General features: G+C 43.4%; 1 protein-coding gene across 1 annotated transcript in view; it reads left to right on the top strand.

The window, feature by feature from the left end:
- DCC (DCC netrin 1 receptor) overlaps window positions 1-14,263 on the top strand; it is a gene marked incomplete at both ends in the record, with an annotated part of 597,951 nt that overhangs the window by 208,023 nt on the left and 375,665 nt on the right. Inside the window, one exon of the mRNA XM_082336600.1 lies at window positions 10,478-10,798. Within this exon, the coding sequence (XP_082192726.1) occupies window positions 10,478-10,798 (321 nt within the window). The remainder of the gene's footprint in view (window positions 1-10,477; window positions 10,799-14,263) is intronic.

Genomic DNA, 14,263 nt, shown 5'->3' with positions numbered 1-14,263 from the left:
GCTCAGATTAGACTTTTTTTTATCTTAATTCTTTTGGGGTTTTCAAAAGCTGAAATGATGCATTCAGGGCACACAGTTTGTCGGCTTTGCTGTGTGCTTTCATTGTGCAAAGAGGGAAGGGCTCTACATCTGCGGTGAAGTCCCCATTTGTTTCTTTAACGTTCACATACATTATTGTAGCACTGCAGTTTGTTTCCTTAATGAACACCATTCTGGTGTTCCCAGAAGCCTTTTACTAAATAGAAGTGGGAGAATTTTAATTTCAAGGATTGAACGAGAAACTGTCTGCCTCTGTTTCGTAAAGGGGAATAGAGAGAATGTTCTATTAAAGATATCGTATGCACAGTAACGGGAGGAGGACGCAGCCGAGCTCCTATTACCTTACCTTGGGTGGTGCTGGTTTGCTTTATGTGTATCTTGGGTATGCCTAAGGAGATGCGGAGACGCTTGCGAGGTCTTTTTGGTTGTGGGGCCCTGGGTGGTCCCTCCGTACCATGGGACCTGCCCTGGCAGGGGCACCCTACGACACAAAGCACGGCGACAACATCCGATGTGTTGAAGGTGCTCGGGAAGGCTGCAGATGAGATGATAACTAAGACCCGAAGCAGTCTTTGTGAAGTCATTGGAGTTTGCTGCGGGAGGGTACGGGCGCGTTATTTCTGGCAGCTCCGTCGCCCAACGTGTGGAAGGAGATAACCCACCCCTCGGCTCAGATGTGCCAGCTCAGTCCCGCTCATCCTTCAGTGCAAACACAGCTCGAGTTTCTAACAAAACCAGGAGAAAACAATTTGTCTGTGTATCATTAGCGTAATTGATATTTATTACTTTCTTTGTAATTTTCTGAGTGTTGGTTTTTTTTTTTGGTTTCGGATGCTGGGTTTAAATCACCCCCGCAACAGGCGCTGTTGATGTGTTTGTGTCTATTATGTTGTCCCGATAAGCTTGGCCAGTGGTTTTCACCTTCCTGATGCGAGTTATTGAGATTGATTGAAGCTCTATGCTTGTCCTATCCAAAATGCTATGTAATTAATGTTTCATTATGCTAATGCATGCAAATTCAGTAGTGTGCATTTGATGGGGAGGGGAGAGAATAAAAAGGATCAAAGAGTTCACTCTAAAGTACAAATTAATTTATTGTGTTACTAAACGGCCTGCAAGGAAGGAGGAATGCATTTAAGAAAGGAACAAATATGAAAACAAAAAACCCCCTGTCTAAATGTTTTGTCTTCCTGAGAAGTGGGTTTATTCTGAGCGCTGCCACGTGCGTTTGAGCAGCGGTGTTTCTGCTATAGGCAGATATTCTGTGCTATAATGCTCTTAAATTCACCACGGAGTTCTCATTCATGGAGTCTGGTGTGGTTTTGGGGTTGGTTTTTTTGTTTGTTTTTCCCCATCCCCTTCAGTCTTGCTTCTCTTTTTCCCTAAATGCATCACCATCTCAAAAAAAAAAAAAAAAACAAACTCAAATTGTGGAAACACTGGCTTTGTTTTTGCTCCTTCTGCCTGTTTATCTAGCTTAAAGCTCTTGCAAGGGATTTCCTTTTCCAGCAACTGCTGTGTTCTTTTGATGTTTTAACTGGGTACCTCTTGCTCTTCATTATCTTTTCATCCTCCTCTTTATTCTTGCTTTCACCTGGCTTCTTTCTTTCTCCTTTACATATGTTTCCGTGCCCTTGCCCTCTCCAGCTATTGCCCTCCTTCGCCCTTTCGTCTAAGCACGGATGTCTATTCTGTTGGCTCATCTCTCCTTCTTGCAGTCCGACTCTTCCCACAATGACTGGTAAAAACCTGCATCTGACCACATCTGCAGGCCTTTTCTTGTTTATATTCCACTCATCTCTCCCTTTTTAGCCCTTTTCTGCTTGGCTTGGATTCTGTGCAGGATTGATTTGGGTTTTTTTTTTCCCCTTCTTTTCTTTCTTTCTGCCTGCTTCTTGACTGTTCCTTCACCACTGCCCTGGGGGATGTCCTCTTCCATCTCATCCTTGGTGTTGCTCACTGCTCTGCTCTATTCCCCTCATCCCTTCCGCCTGCATTTTTTTTTATCTAGGTGATTTAATTTAATCATAATAATAATAATGTAATAATTTAAGTGATTTTTATTTTGCCTTGTTTTCTGCCTCTACATACCCAAAGTTCACTTCTCTTTGCTTTTAGTCTCATATCTGTAGCCAGGCACCTCTTGAGTGTCTCTTCTGCACTTTCTTCTGCTGGTCTGGACTGTGAAATGCCTCTATGGGATGCAGCAGACTGAAACATTGCCAGAAGAAGGCTGGAGCTTTGAAGGTTCAGTGTAGAAATACCTTTTTCATAACTCGCCAAATGAGAAGGTTGCACTGTAGGCCTCGGAGAGGTGAGAGAGGGTGTTGGTAGACAGCTTTTGACATGCTGGAGCTGTTCAGGATGGAGTTGCTTTTCAGCCCTGTTCTGTAGGGCCATGCTTGGCTGACTCCTCAAATGCACTATTTCACAAAACAGACCATTTCTGCTAGGCAAACCTGAAATCTGGTACGTCTTGGATGTGTATTTAACAGTTGAGAGTAACTTCTTTCATTGTCAGAAAGAAAACATCTGCTGGGGAGAACATTGAAACCAGCAACACGCTGGTGTCGTGATGGTGCCCGGGGGAGCCAAACCCAACACGGCCTCTTTGCTGGAGTCTGCTGCCGAGAGCCGTTCAAAATTATGGTAACATCCTAGCTGGCAATCCCACTTTCAGACACCTTAAAACATTGTTGTTCTCCAGGAGGTTGCATGTTTTGCTATGCTTTTACATTTCTTTAATCTATATTAAATCTGATATATGGGAAATATGGAAAGTACCAACAGTGCTGTGCTTCTGTCTGTAGATACAGTGCTACATCTCTTTTCTGTCTTCATGGAACTTGTAGGTGAAAATTGGTAAGTGCAGCTGCCGGTTATCTTGAGGAAAACTGAGGAAACCCAGGAAATAATATGATTTTCTGATAATGTAATTAAAGCATTTGAAACAAGAGCATATAGGAAAAAATTACGCTGCCAAGTCGGTGCAATTAATCGTTCAGCATTTTCTCTGGGTGCTCAAAATGAAAATCCAGTTTGCTGCCTCCTCCGCTGCAAGGAAACCCCCGGCTCTGTTTGGGTTTCCCATGGACGGTGAGGTCTGCGGCGGCCGCTACCCGAAGTTCTGGAAAGCTTTGGACCTGAACAGATGCTCTATCCTGCTCTGTTGAGCAAATCTCAGTCCTCCTCCAATACGACCCATATTTTTTAATGTAGCCAAATACCCCTGTAACATACATCCTCCGTGCTGTGCAGGCTGCAAAATGATTCTCTCATTTCATTCCAGGCATAACTGGATTTTCTGAATTTGTTCCCATGAACTTGTAACTTAAATCGATTTAAGAAGATTAAGATTGAAGAAGCAATGTGTGCTGCAAGGCTTGTTGGTTGGGGAGACTAGATTTTGTTCATCAAACTGATCTGGCTAAAATTAGGCAGCGAGAATCACTTGTACTGATTTAAGGCAAGCCTACCTACACCTGACACCAGATGATCTCGGCTCAGGGGACCTGGTCTCTCCCTCTTCCAGAGGCTGCTGTAGACTGATTTTCACTGAGTGTATGGGCAAAATAAGCAAATTAAGCAAATTGTGTGCGTGTGTGTGTGTGTGCTTGTTCAAACAGTTTTATATAGCTGAGCCAATGTGTTGTCTCTTGCCCAAACTAGATTAAGAGTAGGCAGCTGCCAGAAGACTTGGTCTCTTTTTCTTTTCCTCCTCATCCCTTGTCCTCCAAATAGTTGCGCTCTTGCCCTCTGCCTTGTGTTTTATGGTTGGGTTACAAGGAATCTGATCTGAGAGGAGTGGTTTTCTTTCGAGGGTCAGTAGGTCAGGCTGGCTCCTGTGTTTTCCCGCTTGCTGGAGCCAAAGTGAGGGAATCCCCAGGAGCGTAGGGGAAGGGAAGGCGTTGCCCCTTTTGCCGCACCGTGGTCAGAGACCAGCTTAGGTCGGCCGCGGAGCCGTTTGCTGAATTAGCGGGCTATTCCAAATACCTTTGCTGGGAGAGGAGTCAAGTCCAATCAATAAATGGTGCTTTTAGAGACCTCGGTAGTCAGAGGGGTAGCAGAAAGGGGCATCTGCGTGTGTGCGCTCTCAACTCTTATCCCATCGGTGTTCGTTAGCATCCACAGCCGGGCTACGCCTAAGGCGGCGCGACAAACCCATCTGTTGCGCAGGGGTCGCTCGGTCTTTCTTTGGCAAAGAGAACTACCCGTGCAACTGGGCTTGTTTGGTTTGATACGGGGTTCATTTCCTTTTTTATAATGTGACTTGATTTTTACGCTAGAGGGGCGGCTTGAACGTGGGTCAGAAACGATGATGGATCTGCTCAGGAGTCTCAGGCTTGGCCCTGATAAAGCCCTTCTTCTAGGCGTTGCTCATCAGTGGCACCCAGCAAAAGTTGTCTGTAGCTGATGTTTTGAGCACTTGGGATATAAGCAGCAGGGTACTGCGGTGTGGAGGCACTACCCTCCATAGATCACCTAAAAACCTTATTTTTATCAAGCTAAAGCTTTCAAGTAAAAATCAAACAGCCATTCGCTATGTGCTCCTAATGATTCATTGAATATGGAGGAGTTATAATAGAATTGATGTTACAAGCATTTTTACCTCAGTACGCTCCAAAATGCTGTGATGGCACCATTTAAAAATCCAGCCATTTGGAACACGGTGATAAAGGCCTGATTAAAAAGTATATGTTCATTTTTATACAAAAATGGAACAATGCTTCCATGTGCCACGCGCTTGCGTGTTGCATTGCGCCTTTCTTGGAGCAGGAATTTTGATTTCCCCATCTGAACGTGAAATGCAGGCATGAGGCTAGGTTTTTCAAAATTTCATAGAGCCGAAATGAAATATTCAGCACCCCAGAAGGCACATCATAAGCTATAATAAAAACGTTAAAACAAGACTTTGCCTTTTAATGGATATTAAGCTTCACAGTAGCGTATTTTGTGCAAACAGATAAAACTACATCTAGTTTTGCTGTATATTCTGCATTACCGAAGTATGTAAATAAATGCTTATTAGCCTGGCCATTAAGCTAATTCATGCAGGCTCTGTAGGTGAAGGGGGGGTGAAAAAAATCCTCTGAGAAAATGTGTACCCCGCGTGTCCATAAATACACTTAATTTTAATAGACTTAGTTCAGCTACAATGCTCTGCCACCAAATTTCACTTAGGCTGGGGGGTATTTCCGTATTCACAGATTTCAAATGGTCTGCATGCAAAAGTCTTATTTCCTAATGTTTATTTGAAAAAGAAGAAGGCTCCAGGGGTGGCCCGGTCAAATGCTTTTGCAACTGTGACATCTCTTCCCTCTCTATAATGGAAGCAACTGATGCAGAACATGAAGGAAAAAAACCCGACCCTGGAAGATTACATTTCCCAAAGCTGGAACAGAAAGCAGGGGATTCAAAGCAAGGGACTGATTAAGAAGCGCGTCAGAGATCATCTTTTAAATGTTAATTTTGTCTGAGGCCTGGAGAATGATAACCTTGAAGTTACTCTGATGTTACCTGTCAGGGTGAGAAGCCCATTAGTTTTATTCCCTTATCACAAAGCAGGTCATCGTCTAGGGTAATGTCTTGGTTGCTAAAGCAGCAAGGGACCACGGATGGGGTCTTTTAGCTTCAAGTTTTCTTCTCCTTTATTTGGCTCAAGGACATGGGGGCTGTTGCCAAGGGTGCTCTCCTTGACCTCCGAGCTTCAGATCTCCAAGCAGTGCTACAGGCCCGTTTGATGACACGGATGTGCTTGGAATAGCTGAGACGGTAGCTTTGTGTAGGAGGCATTTAATCTTTACAACGCTTCCGTTCAAGTTTGTAGTTAAGCCGTAAATCTCTGTTTGTAGTTGTTCTGTGCATGCTGTAGTCGGAGGGAAAAGGAGGCACTAAGGTGCCCTGGACCTATTGGTTTCGGCAGCCTCAGGTTTGCAGGACTCTTAATTTCCTTTAAATTGTGTTTTTAAATAGGAGAGTGCTGGACCTTAAATGACAGCTGTGAGCGTGCACGTAAAAGGTGAATGTATTTACCGCTACAGATGAAGCGGCTGTTGACAGCATTTCCCTCTCTTGTCCTGACTTTTAAAGACTCTGAGAGGCCAAGAGCCTGGAAGCAAGTCCCAGGGAAGGCAGGGTGTCCCCAGGCAGCTGCAGGGATGTCCTTCTGCCCTGCAGGCGCTAGAAGAAAGCGTTAACCGCTATGGGTGGAGGTTGGTTTTTGCAAACCTTACTGGGGAACATCAAACCAGGGCTTGTGTAACTGTGAACAAGTTCTCCAGACTTGGTGGCTATTAATGACCATGGCCTTTTTCAGCTGTTCGATGTCTTGGAGCTCTGAGGGATTGCAAGTAAGAACAGATGAAAAATTAAGTGCATTAGCAAAAATGCCAAGTAATGAGAGAGGCCCGTTCCCACTGAGAGCAAAACTTGGAAACGGAAAACACAAGCATGTTTTACAGTGAGTTTCAGAAGAGCTCTTCATCTCTTATTTATCCTGCCTGGCTGCCGCCTTTTTTTCTTCCCTTCGTGCCTCCCTTTTCAGCTGAGCTATTGCAATAAGGATTAAATTGTAGGTTTAGCATCTCTGTGTTAAAATAAGTCCCCTACCCTGCTTATGAAAATGGCAAAGCAGCTTAGAGTTGCAGCCGTTTCAGCTACGAGATGCTTACCGTAACGTAGAATGGCAAAGAAGCTGCTCAAGGACTAGGAGAGATCCTAAAGAACTCTTTCATCATCTTCATGTTTCCAGCTGTTAAAGGGCTGTGCAATAGGTAGCTGGAGAGATGGCTGTGGGGCTGGGCTCTGCTTTGCAAGCCTAATATTCAGGCTGGAGACTAAAAGGCCGCTCCTGCAGCAAATGCCTGGGGAGGAAAGATCCCCATAAGCTGGAGCTTTGCTTTGGTCTCGTTCGCAGAGCAAGGGGGTTTTAGGCAGTTGAGACCCAAAGGATCTGTAGGAGCAGGGTCGGTGTGGGTTGTTCTGCCGGAGTTTCTCAGCTGGCTTACCCTGGGGTAGCAGGAGCACGGGTGGTGGTTGGCTTAGGCTTGAGCGTGAACTGAAATCCTGATGTTTTAAGCAGGATGGATAGATACTACGTGGGAGAAAAGGGATCCAAGGAAATGCTTTTGAACTCTGACTTAGGCCTCAAATGGTATGTACCATTAAGAAAAGTTGCTGGAGAAACTGGGCTGACTTGGGTTTCATACAGCGTCGTAGGAATTCTTTCCTTTTGGTTTGGGGTGTGCGTATATGTCTGTACAGAAAAGCATGCACTGTTCTTAGTGAATATACCATGAATACAGAAATCTGCATTGAAAAATTCTTCCCCTTGAGAAGAACCCCCCAATAATAAGAAACTGTGAGTAAGCATTTTTTTGAGGCAAATGGTGTTGAAGTAGTCTTCTAGAAGTTGGGCTGTGTCTTATGGCCACTTGTCCTCTATAGCAGCTGAAATTTCCATCAGCCTGCTTCCAGCATGTTCAATATGTGTTTCATCGACTGCGTTAGCAGAGTTTGTTTCTTAGTGGTAGTGAAGTTCCAAACTCTTCTTAATTCAATATGTGGATATTTTGGGTTTTTTTCAGGTGACAGTCCTTAGTTTTATGCGTAGCGAAGGAAGGTGTGGAGGTATGTTGTGGTCTGGTCTGATCAAGTCTGGGATTTGTTTCTCCCTTAGTTCAACAAAGGCTGAGTTTGTTAATCCTGGGTTATATCATTAAATTACTTGAATTTTTTTTTTGGGTGCTGAAACAGGTTTATGTATTAGGTGTAGTCTGTTCCTTCTTAGAACCTGGGCTAGAGGAATCGGGTTTAGTGTTTGCTGCTTGAGGTAAAAATGAGGGAGAAAATCTAGTGGAAGTCAAGGGTGCAATAAGATGGCCTATTATTGAGAGAATAATAGGTGTAACATTGCAGCTGGGCTTTCCAAACTGAGCTAAGAGGTCAAATATGCAAATAGGTAGTAATGGGATTTTCAAATACTTTTTTCCCTTTCTCCTTCAGCACTGACATACTACAAAAAGGTGGCTATTAGATTCTTATCCTTCCAAGTAATCTCTTCTGAAAAAGCATGGTCATTTTCCTCCATTTTTAAGGTGTCACTATTACCTCTATCTCCAGGAATAATATTTCCAAGAAGATTTGAATTTTCCTCACATTCAGAAAGCTTTCCAGGTTATTCAGGCTGTTAGGTTCCTTGTAGTAGAGCAATTTAGGTTAAATATGCCTTTTGCGAAGGATGTGAATAGCTGAAATTGCAACTGAACTGCAAGGGTAATTGCATGAAAAGAAAGTTAATCGTTGTTTAACTTCTGTAACTTCTGCATTTGCTGCACTGGAAGCTGTCATAACCCCATTTCTCCGCAGAAGCGGATTATTTACTTGTGATAATAGCCACATAAAATCATTAACATGCTGTCATAAACAGCCGTGTTAAACTGTTACAAGCGTTGGTGACATAAATAAAATGTCCAACCAGAAGCTGTGATTTACAAACAGAACACAGTTGCCTTTGGGAGAAGGGAAAGGAACACGTGTTTTTAAAATAACTACGCTTTCATGCATTGTAAATATACTTTTCTATTATTACCCATGGTTTATGGCAAAAGCGCCCTGGGCTAACATTTTGGGCCAAATTCTGATGTGCTTCCTCCAGTAACTGAAATCAGAGCATTAAGACAGATGAAAAACAAATCAGGATTGGACTACTCTTCTTGATGTTATTAGACAACACGTTTTATTCGACATTCTTATGGTGTTATTGGGAAATACTCTGCAAGTCGAGGCTTCCAACTCTTGCTTTCTCCTTTGCTCAACTTTACTAATTTTTTGAAGCCGCAACTTTTTTAATTTATATGCTTTGAAGGAAAACCTGGTAGCTGGCTACTTCAGTTAGCGTATGGGTGGAACCAAGTACTTGACAATAAAATTAATTTCTATAAAGAAAATGCTAAGTGGCCTTTTATGCATTGTTATACATATATTCATAGAAAGCTTTGGTTTGAGGTATAAAACAGAAATAATGAATCTTTTTTCTTAGGACTAAAAGGGTTTTTATGAATCTTTTTGTCATGTAATTTTTTTTGGTTTCGTTAGCTCTAATGAGGTAAAAGGATTTATTTGATGAAGAAGGGAAAAAAAAAAGCCATTTTTGCATTCATATGCAGCTATTTCAAAACTCGGTTCCCCATGCACTGGGGTGCAGAATGGCAGTGCTATCGCTGGCGCGGAGTTTGGAGGTCGGAAGCTGTCTGTCTGGGAAGCAAAGGTCTATATCCAAACCTGGAAGCGCTCAGGGTGGGATAGGCAAGCCAGTGAGGTGTCGGAAATTTTGATTTTATTATGATGTAGGGGAAACTACTCTGAGTTTCTCACTCAAGCGTAGTCACTGAGACTTGAGAGGACTGTGTTGTCTAAAAATACAAGTTGTACATGCTTTGCTCATTTATAAATTATTAGGAAATGCTCGATGCAGTAGAGAAAAAGGACCACTTTATCTTGTTTTGAGTTGGACCCTTTGATGTAACTGCATCCACGTGTTCTTAGGCATTTTCATGATTTTCCTACTCTTTAGCAGACCTCATATTGTAGCTCTACTCTGAGAGCCTCTCCCTCTGCCTTTACAGTCTGATTTATCTCCTAACTACACAAAGTTGATCGGCGTCCTGTTACCAAAGCGACGCGTAAGAATCTGGCCTCTGCGTTCGTGCAGCGGCTGGAAATCTCAGGTCATCGGGGCCGTGGTAGGGATGGCGTGCGGCTTGCCGAGTTGGCACTCGGCACCTCCCCTGCCTCTTCTCTACACGAAAGACGTGCTCGCGTGGTTTTTCTCTTGCTGCCTACTGGAGAGCAGTGGCCAGACTGGTTGGCAGTGAGGAGGACGTTGTTCTGGTGAGGTGGAAGAAGATCCACCAGGTTTGAGATTTCGGCGCTGTTTCTGGTAGGTGGTCAGGCTGCGCTCTTTGCGTGCTTTCCTCCCACTTGTTTGCTAACAGCAAACCAAGCGAGGCCCAAGGCTATTTTTGAGCTTGTCGCACTGAAATGCATCTCGGTGCATGTGGCCAGAGTAGGTCCTGTAAGCAATGAAATTCTCCAAATAAACCTCAAGAGGTATGGTGGTTTTATGCTCATCTCCATGATATAGCTGTACAGATTTTTAGCTTTGCTTTATCTCCATGCTTTACAGATGAAAGATCTGTTTATCTACAAATAGAGTTTTTGTAGTGATGGGACAAAAGTATAACTTATGCTTGGTTGTTTTTGTGTGCGCTAACAATTTGCAGAGAAACATAGCTTAATTTCTTGTAATATTCACCAGCTGTATCTATGGTGCCTCTGGGGGATCCCTATATTCTGTGTCTAATAGAATATGTTTCTTCCTCCACAGAAAAGTATAACCAATATTTACTCCACGTCTCTTATGGTTTCGCTGTTTCAGGTTCACAGATTAAGACTTTTACATCGTTGAGGTTCTTGACTGAGCCTTCGGATGCTGTCACCATGCGTGGAAGCAACGTGCTGTTGAACTGCATAGCAGAATCGGATCAAGGATCCCCAGTTATCAAATGGAAGAAAGACGCAGTCTTCTTAAACCTGGCGGTAGATGAAAGGAGGCAGCAGTTGGCCAACGGATCGCTCTTGATACAAAACATCGTCCACTCCAGGCACCACAAGCCAGATGAAGGTCTCTACCAGTGTGAAGCATCTCTAGAAGGCATCGGAGCTATCATCAGTCGGACAGCTAAGGTCATGGTAGCAGGTAGGCAGAAACATTCCTACCTTTTGGATTGCTGGAAATACTGTTTGTGAGAAGCTGCTGTTTTAAAAAACAAGGGCAAAAAAATATACTGTGGGTTTTCTTTTTTTTTTCCCCTTCCATCTTCAAAAGTTGTAAAGGCTAGGTATGACATTTCTGCGACAGTAATTTATTTCTGACAAGGTATTATTCTTGTTTAAATATGTCTAATCGCCTCTTTGTTGCTGTGAGTTATTTGCTGCATATTTATTGTCTTCAAAATAGATGAACCTCTGAAGTTGGAAATTAACTGCTTTTCTGATGAGTTGAAGATCACAAAAAAAAAAGGCCCAACTTCTGTAGGGGACTGAATGTACAAATTTTTATGGCTTAGGAAGTTTTTCATAGACAAGAACTCATTATGCAGCTTACTGGAACTGGCAGCCTCTTTGTATTTCCTTTAAAGCATTTGTGTAGGTAGATGGCAGAAGGAAGAGAAGTTTGTTACCAGGCATCTGAGAACGCTTACGGCTCTCGTTGACTTAACAAATACCTTTGTAAAAGATGTTTGTCTGAAATGTTAAAATGGTCTTTTTGCCTCTTCATCAGTCTGTAGAAGGATGCAGAGAGTCCTTAATGGTCTAATTACTGGGGGGAAAAAAATAATATTTGAAAATCGTTCAAATAAAAGGTACAAAGAAACACCAAATCACTTGGTAACCAAGACCGACTAGGATGTGCTAGACTTCAGAATAATTTTCTTTATGATCATTTTTTAAGAGTTTTGCCAATTCTAAGGGGATGCTTTTTTTCCTAGTCTCTCTGTACGTTTCTGTATAGATGGAGCTACTGCATATTGCTGCTTGCTCCAACTTAGACCTGTTAAAGAAAGCCCTGGTTGCCTTGCCTTGACAAGGGTCGAGCAGCCGTCCACAGGTGCTAACTTAGTAACCTTGGGAAAAGAGGATAAAATATTTTCCTACGCTGCGGAGAAGATAGACGCTTACAGCCTTCAGTGCACAGGGGAGCTATGAGTTTGTTCAGGCGCATTGGTTACGTGAAGGAGCAGCTTGTGTTTGCGTTAAGACCGAAGCTTTCGGTCTTACCTGGCTGCGCTCACGTAGCCTGTTGGGGGAGATGCGTTTTCCTCCAGCTCTCTGGGCATCCAGTCTATGCACTGCCTAGTCTTGCTGTCCTGCCACGTTTTGAGCAACAAGGGGGTGTAAAATAAAACTGAAGTTCAATCTAGTTCAGTCCAGGAGCTCTGCAACTTTTTATCACTCTGCGTCTTCCTAAACTCTTACCAGTTATACTGGGAGGGAGTCCAGGCGGCTCTCTTGTCAGCTGGTTCCTCCAGTGTCCCTCATGAACTTGGTGCCTTTTCCACTCTTCAGCTCCCTTAAACCAAAGATCATCTCCCCTCCTCCAAACCCTTCTCCACCAGCTAGGAAAGGCCTGTTTTCTCACGGTGCCCGATTAAAACAGGTAATAAGCGTCTTGGCTCTTTCCTCATTTACCTCCTCCCCGCCACTTTTCTGTCCGAATCTCTGGTCGTTTAACCTCGCATCCTCAGCGGTGTACGTACTCCTGTGCGATGATTCCTACTCAAAGTGATCAGAGCCCCACGGATGCAAAGAAATTGTCGTTCTGTTATCAAGTCACCCTCGGAGGGAGGCTGCAGAGCCGTGCGTTGCCAAGTTGGGCTTTTTGCCAGTTCAAGTTGTTATTTGGCTTTGATCTTGGTTGTTGGCAACCACTAACTAATAAAATCACTCCAATTCTTTTTAAGCGAATGTACATACGTGAGTGTTCCCTGTTGTGCTGTGCCCAGGTCTGTAATTTTGAGGTTTTCATAGGAAGAACTGTGCTTTGCATGGCAGGTCCCGATCTCGTATCCCTGCAGTGATGGTGGGAAGTTTGGAGGGGGAGGACAGGCCTTAGTCTGCTGAAGAATAATTTGGCTGAAAGTGGAAGAACTGATACAGATTTCTTAATTGGAAAGACAGTGAAAAGGACAAGAGGCAAAGCACACAAACTGAAATACTGGAAATTTGTTTCAACAGAAGTATTTTTCCTATACGGGTGATCACACATGGAAATGGGTCGCCCAGGCATGCTGGGGAGTCTCCGTCTTGGAGACATTCAAGACCCGGTCGGACCCAACCTAGCACAACGTGCTGGTAGCTGCCCCTGCTTTCTGCAGGGCGCTGGACTTGGACGATCTCTGCAGGAGCCTTCTGACCTTGGTGATTGTGATTTTTTTTGTTTATTTTGATTGTATGAGAATGGTTCATATTATAAGGTGGAATATAAGGTGTACGGCATGTAAAATGGGCAACAAGTTCTTCGAGCAGAAACGGTATTTTGCTCTCTGAAGGACGTGTATTCCTGAGTGAGCAGAATTTTTGTGGTGGTTTTTTTTATTATTTTTTTGAGGGAATTGCTGTGTAATGTTGGCAGAACATCATTGACTTAAGGCACTGGCAGATGGAAACACGACAGGCTAAGGGAAAGAGGGCAAGAGGAGAAATGAAGGTCTCGCACTCCAGTGTGTTGTGTTAATCGTTGCTTGGCAAAGCAAATAAACTTCCAATGTTCAGAAAAGCCTCCTTTTACAGAGATGAGGATTTGGGGTAGGATAGAGCTATGGTTAGTACTATAACGCTTGAAAACTGCATCTTTCTGATCCGTTGTGTGATGTACAAGGTATCGCCGCTAAACAGACTTTTTCTGGACAGCCCGATCCTTTCATCCAAAGGAGATGATGATGGTATGTACGATTGCACTGTCCTGACGAGTGGAAGATTGCGTTCATGTCAATGCTACATATCCTCATGCCACTTTGTCTCCCTTTGCTGTGCGAGATTTCATTCTTGCCAGATTTTAAAGGAAGGATCACGAGCTTTAATATTTCAGGCAGGTTTTAGGAAGAGATTCATTCACTGAATTACAATCTAATCTTGGGTGGTGTCACTTTTAAACTATAGGTCTGTTCACAGCATTTTAAGTACTTACCGTGCTGTCTGGCAACATAGAATACATCAACATTTATGTCTTTGGAGGGTAAAATTGCCAAACCGCTGGAATGCATAAGGGGCATATATCTTTCTCGCAGTAAAGACTCCGAACGTGATTTCACCGTGCTTTTTAAAGCATTAACAGTTAATAAAGCAGTCACCGCTAAAAGGTAACAGTCAACTCCGTGTGGAACAGGCTGCTCAGGGTACTGAAAGTATATTGCCCTTTTAAAGCCCTTCCCCTTGTACTTTCATGGCTTAAAGTGCTTTCAATAAAGAAAATGTAGCAAATGAAAACTGTTTCTAATCAGTTGAGAATTTTATGCACGAAGCCTGCCACGTAGGGGAAAATAGACCGTTTCGAAGAACTTCTCAAGGATCCTTATGGCCCTGCCGTACTCCAGCTGTAAAAGTGTTCCAGGCTGAAATGGAAATGAGAGCACTGGAGAGAAACTAAGAGCTGCTTCCTTCT

The sequence above is a fragment of the Platalea leucorodia genome, assembly GCF_965183815.1.
Source record: "Platalea leucorodia genome assembly, chromosome: Z".
Classification (NCBI taxonomy): domain Eukaryota; kingdom Metazoa; phylum Chordata; class Aves; order Pelecaniformes; family Threskiornithidae; genus Platalea; species Platalea leucorodia.
This window is presented reverse-complemented; position numbering and strand designations above follow the sequence as displayed.